The sequence below is a fragment of the Rattus norvegicus genome, chromosome 4 (assembly GCF_036323735.1).
Source record: "Rattus norvegicus strain BN/NHsdMcwi chromosome 4, GRCr8, whole genome shotgun sequence".
NCBI lineage: Eukaryota > Metazoa > Chordata > Mammalia > Rodentia > Muridae > Rattus > Rattus norvegicus.
Window position 1 is genome coordinate 148,088,575 of NC_086022.1, and position 15,348 is coordinate 148,103,922.

The 15,348-nt window shown below is 50.4% G+C and overlaps 1 protein-coding gene across 34 annotated transcripts in view; it reads left to right on the top strand.

Annotated features, from left to right (window-relative positions):
* Ttll3 (tubulin tyrosine ligase like 3) overlaps positions 1–15,348 on the top strand; it is a 24,952-nt gene continuing 9,604 nt past the window's right edge. For 13 of the 34 annotated variants that reach the window (XR_005503258.2, XR_005503259.2, XR_010065676.1 and 10 more), the window contains exons 1-8: positions 2,449–3,467; positions 3,580–3,674; positions 5,112–5,280; positions 5,418–5,515; positions 8,724–8,852; positions 9,617–9,731; positions 10,587–10,691; positions 12,146–12,341. Coding sequence is in view for 30 of the 34 variants with exons in the window: in XM_039107843.2 (XP_038963771.1) it covers positions 2,972–3,467; positions 3,580–3,674; positions 5,112–5,280; positions 5,418–5,515; positions 8,724–8,852; positions 9,617–9,731; positions 10,587–10,691; positions 12,146–12,341 (1,403 nt within the window). In the remaining 4 variants the exon portion in view is untranslated. Of the gene's footprint in view, positions 1,104–2,448; positions 3,468–3,573; positions 3,675–5,001; positions 5,281–5,417; positions 5,516–8,723; positions 8,853–9,616; positions 9,732–10,586; positions 10,692–10,820; positions 12,342–15,348 lie in introns of those variants that run through there. The other 21 variants (XM_039107845.2, XM_063286301.1, XM_063286298.1 and 18 more) reach the window with 12 other exon arrangements.

A 15,348-nucleotide genomic window follows, 5' to 3' on the forward strand; every position in this document is an offset into this window, starting at 1 on the left:
ACCGCCGTTCTGAAGGTGGTTTCTGCCTGCACAGAGATGCAGTGGTCTCCACATCCTGCTTCCATACTGGCTGACAGGGAACCCAGAAACCACAATCCCAACTTGTGAATAAGAAAACAGGCTCCACAGCCCTAAATTGCTTGCTCCAAATTTCCCATTCTGTGAGCAAGAGGAAGACTTCTTCTGAAGCAATCATTCCCCACACTACCTAAAAATCTTGGTCTGATCGTTACTTAGCAGGTGTTGGGTGGTAACTCAGTATTGAACGTGCTCGGGGAGTTCTGTCAGATGATGTTGACTCCTGAGGCAAACGGTCCTTTCTCATTGTTTCCTGACACATAGAGACTACTTGTGAACTATAGAGCATTATCCCTGTCACACAGATGCTAGTAGGTGAACAGTAGCTGATCTCTACCTTCTGTTTAATTGTGTGGGCTGGCCATCAGTCCTGACATCCAGTCCTACTTTGACAAAACTCAGTTCCAGTCAAAATGAGGTCTGTCTGCAAACAGGCAGTGAGAGTGCTGTTCCTGGTTGGAGGAGGGATGGGGCCATAAGTATGCTTACAGGAGAGAGGGTATCAGGGAAAGCTGGAAAGTACCTGGCCTCGAGCCAAGTGTGGTAGCTCACACTTGTAATTCTAGCACTTGGAAATTGGAGACAGGACCACTTCTGTGAGTTCTAGGTCATGCTGGAAGCACAGTCTCAAATGGCATGTGTGTGTGTGAGAGAGAGGGTGCTGAGCTTTTTGGATGGGCAACAGAATATTTGCTGGGGTTTGGGGAGAATTCCCAGTGTTGGGATTGAACCCAGGGCCTTGAGCATAGTGTGCAAACCTACCACTAGGCTATATCACCAGTCCCCAGAAGAGTCTTTTGAAAAGAACAAGTGTTAAAGGAGGGGTGGGGACAGCTTGACTGGTTACCATGCCTTTATGACACTACCTCTGTGACCTGCCTTATTGAATTAGTTAGGTCCTTTGTGGTACCTGGCTTTCTTTATTCTAACTTTGTAGTAACTGTTAGAGGTACTCCTCGTGAAGGTGGGAGATCAGAAGGAAATGGCAGCTGGTCACTCAACCCTCAAAAGACATCCTTATTCCGGTGAGCCAGCCAAAGCCCTGCTTTGTCAAGGATTATCTCCCAATGTCCAAAGTCCTGAAACCAGATTTGCAAGATGAACACTGACCAGATTGCTGCCAACCAGCCAGTTCTCTCCTGGGAAATGCCATTACTAGCCAATATATGGGGATCTGTGGTTGGATTTGACAGGACAGTTGGGGGCAGGTGCAGGGACTACCTTCACTTCAAAGGCACATTTGCCTAGTGACTGACAGCTGGCTTCTTGGACTGTTTGAATAGACACTGATAGAGTTGGATTCTAAAACCCCATTTGGTGCTTCTGACACCCCCCTACACACACACCCCAAAGCAAGCCCAAGCGGCTGGACATGTAGCTCAGTTGCTAGACTGCTTTGTCTAATGTGCAGGAAGCCAAGAGTTCCATCCCAGCACAGGCATGGTGGCAGTCGTTGAAAGTCTGCCTGGGGTAAATGAGACCCTGTCTCAGAAGTGTTGGAATCAGAACTCTGTACTGAGGGGTTGGGGATTTTGCTCAGTGGTAGAGCGCTTGTCTAGCAAGCGCAAAGCCCTGGGTTCGGTCCCCAGCTCCGGAAAAAAAAAAAATCTCCAGAACTCTGTACTGGGATTGGCCATGTGCAATTTTTGAGACAAGTTTGAACTGACTTGGAGTCTCGATGTTTCCTTTTTTCTGAGAGTTCTGAAGATAGCACCTTGGTCACTTACAGACTTGGCCAGGATGAAGCCTAACTTCTGTACCTTTCCATTTCTCCAGTTGATAAAAATGATTTATTTTTACTTTTTCAAGTTAGTGGAAGAGGCAGAATGTGCTCAGGCCTTATCTTTGTCATCCTATACACAACAGCAGCCGTGGCTTTCTTATTTATCTCCAGAGACCTCTCTGCCATCTCTAGCCAGGCCCTGCAGGGCTCATCTGCCCTTACCAGGTCCAAGCCTCACCAGCTGCCTTTAATTTCTCCAAGAAAGGTTTCCAGCCTCTGCCTGGCATGGTGGTACCCACCTTTAATCCCAGTAGAGGCAGGCAGATCTCTGAGTTGGGAGGACAGACAGCCTGGTCTACAAACTGAGTTCCTGGACAGACAAGGCTACAGAAATAGCTTGTTTTGAAAAACAACCAAGAAGAAGAAGAAAGATCCCTAGGCTCTACGGGGCAGTTACTGAGACTGCTACTAGACATTCAATGCTAGAATGATTCCATCTCTTCCCTTGGTGGGTCCCATCATCTTTGCATTTACACCTTCAGCTTAACTGGTCACCTGAGGACATCCCTGACTACCCTACCTTCAAGATGACTTTTCCCACTTTCTCAGCTCACTGCTTTTTCCCTTCGCGTAAACCAGCACCTTTTTATTTCTTTTTTTTTCTTTCTTTTTTTTTTTTTTTGGTTCTTTTTTTCGGAGCTGGGGACCGAACCCAGGGCCTTGTGCTTCCTAGGTAAGCGCTCTACCGCTGAGCTAAATCCCCAGCCCCCCTTTTTATTTCTTTTGCTAGCTTTCTCCACACTCTGTAGTAAGTTCTGTGAAATCAGGGACCACTAAACAGCCCTTACCCCAGAGCCTTAGTGTGGGGGCCAAGGCACAGAAAAGGAACTCTGATGGTAGCCCCAGTGCTTGGTTCTTCCATCTTCAGTGCCTGGGACACCAAGAGTATGTGGCGAGTAAGGTCCAGAGCCAAGACCACCACGAAATATCCTTATGAAAAATCCTTATTCGACTTCCCTAAGGCGACGCAGCTCTAGAGCCCTCCACCTGAGTCAGATTGTGCCTGGGCAACGGTCTCCTAGGAGACGGGAAACAGAGGGCGGGGCCCAAGAGGTGCGCGAGGGTTGAGGCGCGCTGTGGGGCGCTGGGAGCGAACCTGGCAAGAGGCGCATGCAGGGCCTCAGCGCGCCGCTTCTCCTGAGCGCGGAGCAGCTGGGGCCCGGGGCCGCCTGGTACCGCCAGGAGGGCAGCTCGGAGTGTAGCTGGCTCCAGAGGTCACAGCCACCCAAGCACCGCACAAATTTCTCGTCCCGCTGTCCCTGGGCACGCAACTCGGAGTTCCGGCCTTCTGAGAGACTGCAATGGCTAGGTCCCGCCTCCGCCAGGCCAGAGGTGGCGCGCAGTGGCAACAGCCAAGGGGATTGCAGCCCGTTGCCTGCGCGCCACCTAAGCAGCGCTCGGGAGCGGTTCGTGCCCGGTGCTCTGGACACTGTGAACCCCGAACCCGCCTGCTCCCTGGTCCCCCCGACCCTGGATGAGCCCTTGCCTGATGCCCCGCCGCCGCCTGGTGGTGAGGCGCAGAACGGCCCACCACCCCTGACACCCTATCGGCTGCAGACAGAGGCCGCGAAGGTGGAAGGGATGGGGACTCTGGAATGCACTAGAGGTTGGGCGTCCAGATATAGGGTGGGGGCGAGGGAGGGAGGGCACCTGGAATCAGAGAAGTCCCTGGGCCAAGCCTCTAGCTTTCTGTGTTTCTGCTCTGCATCTCTCTGCAGATTCCCTACTCCTCTGGCGAGGATTCACCAAGGGAACTCCTCACCATATGGGCCGACTCAGAAACGCCAAAATCCACGTAGAGAGAGCCGTCAAGGTTGGAGGGGATGGAGTGATGGTGGTGGTTACAGTTACTAGTTTGCCATATCGTTAAAAAATAAATCCATAGAAGGCAGGCACATACGCACACAGACACACACACAGACACACACACAGACACACACACACACACACACACACACACACACACACACACCATGCATCTGTAAGTGTCCCCCACCTCCATCCTCAGTGTCTCTTTAGGCCCATATTCTAGGCTGAGTCATCTCTACCTGAGCATGTACTCCCTAGCTCCCTCAGCCCCGATCCCTGCCTTCTATCCCATTCCCACTGGAAATTACACTCATTAATTGACCCTGGTGCCCAGCCAAATCCTGAAACCCTTGAACTGCTTTCTCCTTTTGGAGCACTGTGTGCCACAAACGGGCCCTGCTCCCCACCCCTGGCTGACTTCACACTGGTTTCCCTGGCTTGCTCCTTGGTCTCTGTCTCTGAAGATTTCCCAGGTGTTCCTGTTTCCCTGTGGCCCTCTCCAGGGGCCTCTCTCCTTGAGCCTGGGAGTCCAAGGTCACACCATGCCCTGTACCACCCCTTTCTGCCTCCAAGGCCCCTGTTCTCCAACCCTGGAGATCCTGCCACCTGTTGGATGTTTCCACCCAGAGAGCTTGCCAGCAGCTCACGCTTGCATCCCAAACCAGAAATCCATCCTTCCAGCCTCTTCCACCCATCAACAAAGTCATCCAACATCCATGCCTCCAAAATTCATCTCAGGCCTAGCATCTGCTCCCCCAGTGCTCGTGTTACCCCTTCATTCTGACTATCTCAGTCCCTCAGACCATGGCAGCATTCTGAGGATCTGCCTCTGTGCCTGCCCCTTCCTGCATGGATTCTCCATGCAGCCCAGACATACTCCCTGTAATCTTGGGAGTTCTCATTTTCTAGACTTCGCTCTCCTTGGCCTCTCAGTTCCTTCTGACTCCTGGCTATCCTCTGGACCTTTGCAGAGACCTTTGCCCATGCTGCCTCCCTCTGCCTGAACTACTGTTTGCTCAGCTCTGTGTTCATGCCTCACTCCCAATTTACCTTGACCATGTATTACTCTGGAGGCTGGGAACACCAGTTAGAATGTATGCTTAGCATGGACAAAGCCCTGGTCTCAGTCCCCAGCACCAAACAGAAAGGAAGAAATCTCTGCTCTGTCACTTGACTACTGTATGATCTTGGAGAAACTGTTTAGTCTCTGTGTGCCTCCAGTATGTAATTAAAATGCAAATTGTTCTTAATGGTGCTTGTAACTGCTTACCACATAGCAGGTACTCAGTAACTATAAGCTATGCATGTTTATTTTTCTCCTTGTTTATAAGCTGCCTCCTACTGGGTTACCAAAATTCCCTGAAGGCAGACGTCCTGTCTGGTTCACCATTGCCTCCTATATGTCTGATGCTGAAGCAAGTTACTGCCTCTCACCTTATAGCAGAAGAAGATCTTTATGATTCATGGACGATACCCAGTGATCCGGTGTCTCTTGCGCCAGAGAGGCTGGGTAGAGAAGAAGATGGTGCATCCCCCAGGCACGATCCTGCCACCACCTTCGAAGGATCTAGACAGCTCCATGCTGGGTGACAGCGATGCCACAGAGGATGGTGAGTAGGTCCTCCTCCCGATCCACAAGCTGTCCTTTCTCAGTCCTTTCCCTTTGCTTCCCGTGGTCCAGGGTTGGGACCTGAAAGGGCTGTGGGGCATGGACACAGTTCCATGGAGTCGTCCTTCACCTCCACAGAGGACGAAGAAGAGAGTGAGATGTTTCGGGAGTCGCAGCTGTTGGACTTGGATGGTTTCTTGGAATTCGACGACCTAGATGGGATACATGCTTTGATGGTGAGGACTCTGGGGGTCAGGACGAAGCAGGGGGGTGGTAGGAAGCTTGTATTCAGAGAAAGAACACCTAGTTGGGTGTCCTTCCTTCTCTGGATCCCAGCTTCCAGTCTGAGAAAACAGGTGGCATCTTTAAAGGTTGGCTAGGTCTGCACAGAGTGGTGAGGGACTCGGTGGGGCTCAGATAAGATGAACACATCTTCAAGGTGGCACTGATGGTGTTTCCCTTTACCCTTTGCAAATGAAGGCCGTAAGACATGGCTTTAAAAGCCACAGGACAAGCAAAGGTGATAATCCTTCAATTAAGGGAAGGCTCCAGAAACCATGTAAAACACCAGGTGTGCTGGTGAGAAGCTTGCAATCCCAGTGCTGGGGAGGCAGACACTGGTGAAGCCCGGCAGGCTGACAGTCTACAGAGTGTCCTGCATAAGCTCCAGCCCAGTGAGAGACACTTTGGTAAAAAAAAGATGGGTCGGGGTCGGGGATTTAGTTCAGGGGTAGAGCACTTACAAGGCCCTAGGTTCGGTCCTCAGCTCCGGAAAAAACAAACAAATAAAAAACCAAGATGGGTCAAGAGTACTGGCTGCTCTTCCAGGGTTTTGATTCTCAGCACCCACATGATGGTGCATAACAATCTTTTTTTTTTTTTTTTTGGTTCTTTTTTTTCGGAGCTGGGGACCGAACCCAGGGCCTTGCACTTCCTAGGCAAGCGCTCTACCACTGAGCTAAATCCCCAACCCCGCATAACAATCTATTAACCAAGGAATCTGAAACTCTCTCCTGGCTTCCCTGGGTACTGCATGAATTTGGTACACAGACATAACTTGCAGGCAAAACACATGCATGAAATAAAAACAAATACACTCTTAAAAACCAAACCAAGGGCTGGAGAGATGGCTCAGTGGTTAAGAGCACAGACTGCTCTTCCAGAGATCCTGAGTTCAAATCCCAGCAACCACATGGTGGCTCACAACCATCTGTAATAAGATCTGATGTCCTCTTCTGGTGTATCTGAAGACAGCTATGGTGTACGTACATGTAATAAATAAATCTTAAAAAAAAAAAGCAAAGCAAACCAAACAAAATAGCTGGGATGGATTTGAGATCCAAGATTGGATTATATTCTGGCCTCCACACACATGCATGTGCACACTCGTGAGTGCACGCACACACACACACACACACACACACACACACACACACACACACACACACACCTATACACCGAAATATCCACATAAAAACTTGAGAGATGCTGGTGAGCTGGAGGTATGGATGGTGAAGGGAGGACACGAGCTCAGAGCTTGACCCCACCCAGACTAATTGAACTATAGGGAGCTGCCATTTCTTTTCTTTTCTCTTAGCCATCCTCCCCCATTTCTCTGTGAATATATATATATATATATATATATATATATGTGTGTGTGTGTGTGTGTGTATGTATATATATATATATATGGAGAGAGAGAGAGAGAGAGAGGGAGAGAGAGAGAGAGAGAGAGAGGGAGAGAGAGAGAGAGAGAGAGAGAGAATGGGCTAGCACATGCCACAGTCACCAGAGGATTCTCTCCTTCCTTCCTGGCTTAGGGTGTTAGGTCCAGGCAGTGTGCAACCATTATGTGCTGAGCCGTCTAGCTGGCTGCAACCATTTCATTTCTGTCTCTGTAATAAAATACCATGACTGGAAGAAACTTGGCATAGAAAGTTTAACTCCTAGTTCCAGGTTACAGTCATAGCAGGATCCCAGGCAAGTGGGATCCTTTAATCCCAGCACTTGGGAGGCAAAGGCCAGCCTGGTCTACAGAGTGAGTTCCAGGATGATCAGGACAACATACACAGAGAAAGCCTGTTTTAAAAAACAAACGAGTAGAGCGCTTACCTAAGAAGCGCAAGACCCTGGGTTCGGTCCCCAGCTCCAAAAAAAAGAACCAAAAAAAAAAACAAACAAAAAAAAAAAAAAACAAAAAAAACCAAACGAATGGGGGTTGGGGATTTAGCTCAGTGGTAGAGCGCTTGCCTAGGAAGCGCAAGGCCCTGGGTTCGGTCCCCAGCTCCGAAAAAAAAAGAACCAAAAACAAAAAAAAAAAAAAAAAAAAAAAAAAACCAAACAAACAAACAAAAAAAACCGAATGAAATAATCTTTGTAAGAAAACCAAAAAGACAGGGTTCCTCTACACAGCTGAGTTCAAGCTGACCTTGAACTCAAGCCCCTCCTTCCTCAGCCTCCTGGGTGTTATAGTTACAGGCAAGCGCACCGCACCCATTTTGAACCTTATTCTAAGTGTCTTCTGAGTCAGTTCCTTCAGTCCTCTAAGGTAGACTTAATGCATTCCACAGATGACAGTACGGGAACACAAGAGTGACAGGCCCCACAAATACACCCACAGACTTCAGCTCACCAAGAAACAACACGGTAGCCAGCACACAGCCTTTTCCCTATCCATCCATCCATCCATCCATCCATCCATCCATCCATCCATCCATCCATCTATCTATCTATCTATCTATCTATCTATCTATCTATCTATCTATCTAAGACAGGGTTTGTCTGTATAGTCCTGGCTGTCCTGGAACTAATTCTGTAGACCAGGCTGGCCTGGAACTCAGACCCACACCTGCCTCTACCTCCCAAGTGGTGGGATCGTAGGTGTGTGCCTCCACACCCCACCTGACACAGCCTTTCCTGACACAGAGATGATGGTTTCAAGCAGGGTAGGGTGGTGTACTGTAGTCCAGCACTTGGAAGATCATGAGTTAGAAGCTAGCCTGGGCTACCTAGTGAGTTTGAGGCTTTCATGGACTATATAGCAAGAGCCTATCTCTAAAAATAAAGAACAGAGCCTGTCACCATCATCTTGTGTCCGAGAGTTGTCGGAAGCATGGAGAGGTTGGGTCCATGGGGAAGATCTGTCTGGACTGTGTGCTCACTGGCCGGAGTCATTGTCCTTCCACTGATGATCACAGAACAAGACACGTTGGCATCGTGGTGTGCAGCTTGATCACTGGCTTGGGACACAAGGCCAAGTAGAGGCTGGAAAGCCAGATTTCGGTCTGCTCACCCAGCATATGCTCTGGAGCTCATGACTTCTCATGACGTATTCAGAGATGGGGGAGTCCAGAGGACACTTTGGACACCGCTCCTTTCTGTGCAGCACAGCAGCTGCCTCCCCCCACCCCTCCTCCATGTCTCCATCTCCTTCCTTCTCCCCAGTCCCGCATGGTTCGAAACGAGACCCCTTACCTGATCTGGACCACTCGGCGAGACGTGCTAGATTGTCGCTTCCTTTCCAAGGATCAGATGATAAACCATTATGCCCGTGCCGGCTCCTTCACTACAAAGGTAGGCATCCCAGGGGCTGCAGTGGAAGCCCCAGTTCCTGCTGGACTTTTTGGTCAGAGAAGATTCTTCAGAGAACACAGAGGTTCTTGGGTTGACATCTGGTTCTCAAACTCTACCTGACATTCGTTGACATGATAACTGTGCACTCACTTCCCACGGAATCTGTCGTGAACAAAGGGGCCCTGGTCTCCCGAACAGAGCACGCCTGTCTCCTTTATTGTCTGTCTGGCTTTACCGAGTCTTACCTGGGCCTCTTAGCTAGCGACTCCACCTCTCCAAGCCTCCACTTCCTCATCTTTAGTGCCAGCACAGCCTGATTCTAAGGTTGTGCTGAGGATGAAAGCTTTAATCAGCATCTCCTGTGCCAATGGTTCTCAACTTCAGAGTTGCATCCTGGGCATTAGAGCTTTACATTCTGATTCATAACAGTAGCAAAATGGAAACGAAAATAATTTTATGGTTAAGGCTTCGCCACAACATCAACTGTATATAAAAGGTTGAAGCATTAGGAAGGTTGAGAACCACTGAGCTATAAAGGCTTCCTGGGTAGAGCATGTATGGGAAAGGGTGGGTAGAGGGATCAGGGGCCATCTCAGCTGGGCAAACTGGGAGATGGAGATGGCTATCAAGTCAGGCCTAACCAGTGGGTTGGAGCTTCCAGGCAGGGTTTTCCATTTTCCTGAGTGCCTGGACATATGCGGCATGTGGGGGACCCCTTGACACGATCTGGGTCCTCCCTGGTGCTTCAGCAGCTGTCTCCACAGGTGGGCCTTTGTCTCAACCTCCGGAATCTGCCATGGTTTGATGAGGCTGATGCTGACTCCTTCTTCCCACGATGCTACCGACTGGGGGCAGAGGATGACAAGAAAGCCTTCATAGGTAAGGGAACTCCAATCCCAGGCCCGACTCCCTCATGCTGGCTGCCCCACAGTGGAGAACAGCAAGTCTCTCCTTGTGCCCTCACCCACTCTGTAGTCTTTCCTCCATAACCCCAGCCCTTTCCTCCACTAATTTCATCCATTCATGAGCCTCCTAGCTTGGCCAACCCTGGCATTCAGAGAAGCCCAGGGAGCCAGGCTTGTTCCCTTCAGCAGGTTCTAGGGGTCGGTGGGTGGGTTCTGTCTGGGGTCTAGATACGTTGCTGGCTGGACCAGGTCCTTTCCATGAAAGACTATGGGTCTCGAAGGCAAAGTAGTTTCCTGCTTCAGTATGGGTTCTGAGTTCAGATTTTGGATCCAGATCAGGTGGCAGTTTTTAAATTATGTCCCAAACCTGCGATAGAATTTAGGCCACGGTCTGATTCTCAGGTTAGAATAAGTATCAGAAATGGACAAACCTGTGGAGAGCAGAGGCAGAATGACCACAAATCTGTCTTTGGCTTTGTCTTCACAGTGAGTTCCAAGCCAGACAGCTTGAAACTGTAAGACCTTGTCGCAAAAAAAAAAAAAAAAAAAAAAAAAAAAAAAAAAAAAAAGAAAGAAAGAAAGAAAGAAAGGAAGGAAGGAAGGAAGGAAGGAAGAAAGAAGGAAAAAAGAAACTGGTCCAGGTTATTTCTAAAGACAGTCTGGCCACATGTGGGTCTGGTGTTTAAGAGATGGGATAGTAGGCCAGGTGCTAGAGTGAGACAGGTAAATGAGGTTCTGGATCCAAAATGGGGCAAGCCATGGTGAGGTTCCAGAACCAGGAGAGGCCTGGAGCCTGGGGGCTGAGCAGGGTATCCCTGCCTGGGAGCAGAGGACTTCTGGCTGACAGCTGCCCGCAACGTTCTCAAGCTGGTGGTGAAGTTGGAAGGGAGGTCACAGTCTATCCCCATCCAGGCAAGAGAGGAAGAGGCCCTAGGTGAGTGCCGTGGTTCCCTCCGCTCCCACAGGTATGTGCCCAGCCACCCTCTCAGTCCCTCTTCTACACTGTTAGGACATATGACCAGACTGCAGCCTTTGCCTACAGCCCTCTGTCCCTCTTCCCATCTGTAAAGATCGTTCACCCCTGTTCACCCAGCCGCCATCAGTTCATTCTCTCAGCCATCCTCCCCCAGGGTACCCCCTACCTGTCCCTTCAGTCACCTACTATGTTATGTCCCTCTGTCCACTCCCACCTTCCTGCCTGCCCTTGCACTTGTCCATCTGCCCATCTTCCTGTCTGCTTGTCCATCCTCTGTCTACTGTGCATCATACTGAAGTCTACCCTTGTACTTACCCCACTCCTGTCGTTTATTAGTTGTTCAGCCCTTTAATGGGCCTGACTGACTACTTTAGAGAGGCAGGCTGAGATCACACAGCCCCATCCCTGCCTGTGAGAACCACTTCATGATCTCTGGGGAGGACCACAGGAACACAGCTATGTACAGATGTCCCCCAAGAAACCCCGTGCCTGCACAGAGGGAACATCTGGGAGGGGAGGGGCATAGGAGTCCTCTGCATGCTGGTCCAATCTATATGGTTCCCCTCCCCCTCTGCAGTAAAAAGGGGCTCCACAGCCAAGGGACTCGGGGGGCAGGTTTACTGGAAGGAAAAAAGTCCTTGACCCTTCCAGAGGAACACGTACTTGGTTGCTGTCATTTGACCTGGGTAGATTAGGTACCAAAGACTGTTATGTGCCAGAACCTAGGTCACAGGGGACTGACCCTCTGTGGTTGGAGAGTCTGCACTTGGACTTCCGTGTGCTGAGCTCAAGTATGGGTCAGGCTGTAGGTGGGCAGTTGAGGGCTTGGTCGCATGTCAGTTTTTAAATAGGCAAAAGCCTGAGCCAGGGTCATGAGCTGCCATCAGGTCCTCTGAGCTAGGCTTGGTGTCACTTCTAGCTGAGTGACACATTAGCACTTTGGAGCTTATGGGCTGTAGATATCTGTGAGGATTCTGAGAGAAGGGGTGGGTTTTAGGTATCCAATGGGGTATAGGAAGCTGTCAGATTTGCCTTCATATGTATCTGGATTCACCTAGGCCAAGGTTTCCAGGCACATTGTAGGGCTAAGATGTGTCAGGGGTATGGAGCTGCAGGGCAGTGCTAGGGAAGGTGTGCTCTAGAACCCTTGGCTACATTTACACCAAAGCCTTGGTTGTGTGAGAGGCACAGGCACAGTGGAGGGCAGGGGTGAAATTCTAGGGTTGCAGGGGAATTTAGAGCAGTTTCAGGTGACTGAGAGGTGTGTCCCAAGGTGGCTGGGGATGGAGGTCACACTGTCTTTAGGGCGAGGCCTCAGGTAAGTGATAGGCTTCTGGTCAGCAAAGGGTGGTGACACGTGTTGCATTGCCTGCTTTGAAATGGGGTGTTTACTGGTCCTTCTGTCCCTACAGAAGATACACAGCCCAAGAAACAGGAGAAGAAGCCAGTGACGGTGTCTTCAGACTTTGTGGATGAGGCTCTGAGTGCATGCGAGGAACATCTCAGCAACATAGCCCACAAAGACATCGACAAGGACCCCAACGCCCCACTGTACCTCAGCCCTGACGACTGGTCCCTCTTCCTTCAGCGCTACTACCAAATAGTGCAGTAAGTTCCCTCCAGGGCGGGGCTCTAGGCATGGGCCAGGGTTACAGCCAGACCCTCAGATGGAGATCTAGCGCAGCCCAAGCCCTCCCACCCCACCTCCTTCTTTTGTCCTGGACGCTTCTACTCAAGAACCCTCAGAGTCTCCCACCCGCTCCATCGGAGAGAACAGTCAACTCCTTCCACCTCAGCATAGGCCCAAGCAAGCTTGGGTTGTCAGTAGACCTAAATTCTAGTTCTTTTCTTTCTATCCCCCAAGCCCTATGACCCTGGGAACATCACTAAGCTTTCAAAACATACTTTTTCTTGAATGCAAAATGAATTTAAAAATAGCATCCGCCTTGGAGAATGAATGGTATGAGGCAGGACAGCTTTTACTGTGCGGTCAGCATAGGCTTGTGCTGCTCCCTCAGAATAGGACTCTGAGGCATTTAGATTTGATCCTGAGGTCATTTGCACTGCCTGACCCAGGATGCCAGTTCCCACAGGAAGGAAGTAGACGTCACCAGACAGGGGTTTTATGGTCAGTACATTGAATTAAACAGAGTGAATTTAATGCAGAATTCAGGATCTTTTAGTGTGAAGGAGAGGGCTGGGAAGAACAAGGGTGATGTTTTGAGCTCGCTTTGGGCAAAGGCGCTCGAGCAGCAGAAGACAGGAGGCGGTGCTGCCAGAGACGGTGAGGAGGACCAGCCGTGTGCCTGTTGGAGCGCCAGGCTTCAGAGCCAGTGCTCTGTGTGGCACAGCCCTCGCTCGGGTGGAAGGCTTGCAGGAAGCCAGGTGAAAGCACTGAGGGTCTCAAGTGGGGTGGTGTCGACGGAGAGAAACAGACTGAAGGGGATTGGCTAAATGATGGAATGAAGAGACCCTCAGCTGCAGCAACACTAGGGTCTCTTAGACAGCAGAAGACGACAAGGTCACCCTGTGCTTTCCCCTTAAAGCCGCTTTGTCATTTTCACGGTGACGGGGTAGGGCTTGGGACCCCAGGTTTAAGCAAGTGCTTTACTAAGTGAGCTGCACCCCAGCCTCGGTGAGCTTTCTTTTCTTCTAAATTGGTGTGCTGTGGGTGGGGTCAGAGGACAGCCCTGTGAAGTTGGTTCTCTCCTCTTAACACAATTGAACTCAGGCTGTCGGGCCCTCTCTGTCTCTCTCTCTGTCTCTCTCTCTGTCTCTCTCTCTGTCTCTGTCTCTGTCTCTGTCTCTCTCTCTCTCTCTCTTTCTCTCTCTCTCTCTCTCGTTTTTTTTGAGGTCAGGTCTCACCAGGTAGCTCTGGCTGTCCTGGAACTCACTCTGTAGACCATGCTGGCTATGAACTCTGCCTCCCAAGTGCTGGGATTAAGACCTGGCTGGGCTCACAGCTTTCTTAAACTAAGACTTATCAAAGATCCTTTTTATTTCCAGTGTAGAGGCTGTTGAGAAGCCCCCAAAAGTCAGGGTCACAAAAAGCCCTCAGAAATCAAATAAGAGCAGACAGGTGGCTGACATCCAGGCAGCTGAGGCAGGGAGATCATCGCTAATAGCGAGCCTTTATCTCACACAAACCCTCCCCCAAAAGAAAGTTCCCACAGGTGCACGCAGGCGAGTGACTCCTTCAGCACCATGTTAGGACTTTGTCCTCGGTTTTAAAAGCAAGACCACGTGAAGCTAGGCAGTGGTGACACACACCTTTAGTTCCAGTATTCAGGAGGCAGAGGCAGGCAAGGTCTCTGAGTTTGAGGCCATTCTGGTCTACAGAGTGAGTTCAAGGACAGTCTGTCTGGAAAACCAAAACCAAAACCAGTGAAAAATACAAGCCCATGTGGGTCGAAGTAATACGCAGCCTTTGAGAGCACTCAGTGTTCCTTTAAAGATCTGCCTTTGTTTCTCAGCGCTATGCCAGGCAAACTCACAACCACATGTAACTCCAGCTCTAAGGGACCTATTGCCTCTGGAGTCTGCAGGCACCTGCACTTGTGTGTGTGTGTGTGTGTGTGTGTGTGTGTGTGTGTGTGTGTCTGTGTGAAAATGGTCCCCCCCCAATATAAAATTATACTGAATGGTCATTTCAAATTCCTTGTACCTTGTCACTCCTAGGTGACACTTTCCCTGGGCCTCAGTGCAGATTTACTATAGGACAGCTCATCAGGATCTGGGGGTGTCCCTCAGAGCTCTCTGAGCCCCTTTGTCTGGCCACTTTTGTTCTTGATGCTTCCCATAAAAAGAAAGCTATGGTGGAGGTCAAGGTGTTAAAGTGAGGTTAGCACCCAGGGGAGGCATCCGGGACAGTGTATGAATTATAGCTGACATTTTTTATAGCTGTAGGGAACAGGGTCCCCCCCCTTTCCTGTGAACCCCTGTATGCCAAATTCTTCCCAGTTTACAGAACCAAACCATTCAGCATTCAGTCAATAGACTTGGAGAGTGCCTGCTAAGTGGTGGGTGAGTGGTGAGTGGTGTGTGTGTGTGTGTGTGTGTGTGTGTGTGTGTGTGTGTGTGTGGTAGGTGGGGGGTAGGCGGAAGGGGGGATATATGGGAGGAGATGCAGCAGAGAGCAAACCTCACAGAAGCTGTCCCTGCAGGCTCAACTTGTAGCCCAGAGGACAGCGTGTGCCCAGCCTAGCTGGCCTTGGTTTCAAGCCCTGGCACCACACACTAGAAAGGCCAGTAGGAGAGGACAGGCAGTAACTGAACAAGTGGGTGTGTGCTGTGACACAGTGTGTGGCTGGACAGAAACAAATCCTGGTGGGGCAGGATACAGAATCACCCGAGCAGACTTAGGCTAAGGACTAAGCTGATTGTCAGTCGCCTTGAGTCCAGATCGGGAGGGTCCGCCTCTGAAAACACCTTTGGGTGAAGCAGTCAGGCATTTGCACCCTGGCTCAGTCACTCTACCTGGTGTGTTGCCTTGGGAAGATCCCTTAATTGCCCCAGCCTCAGTCGGCATGTCCCCAAGACTGCCTAGTTAATATTTCCCGAGGAGGCTACTGAGGGGGTGAACCAGAACTACGGGCCGTCCTCACCAGGGTGCTTG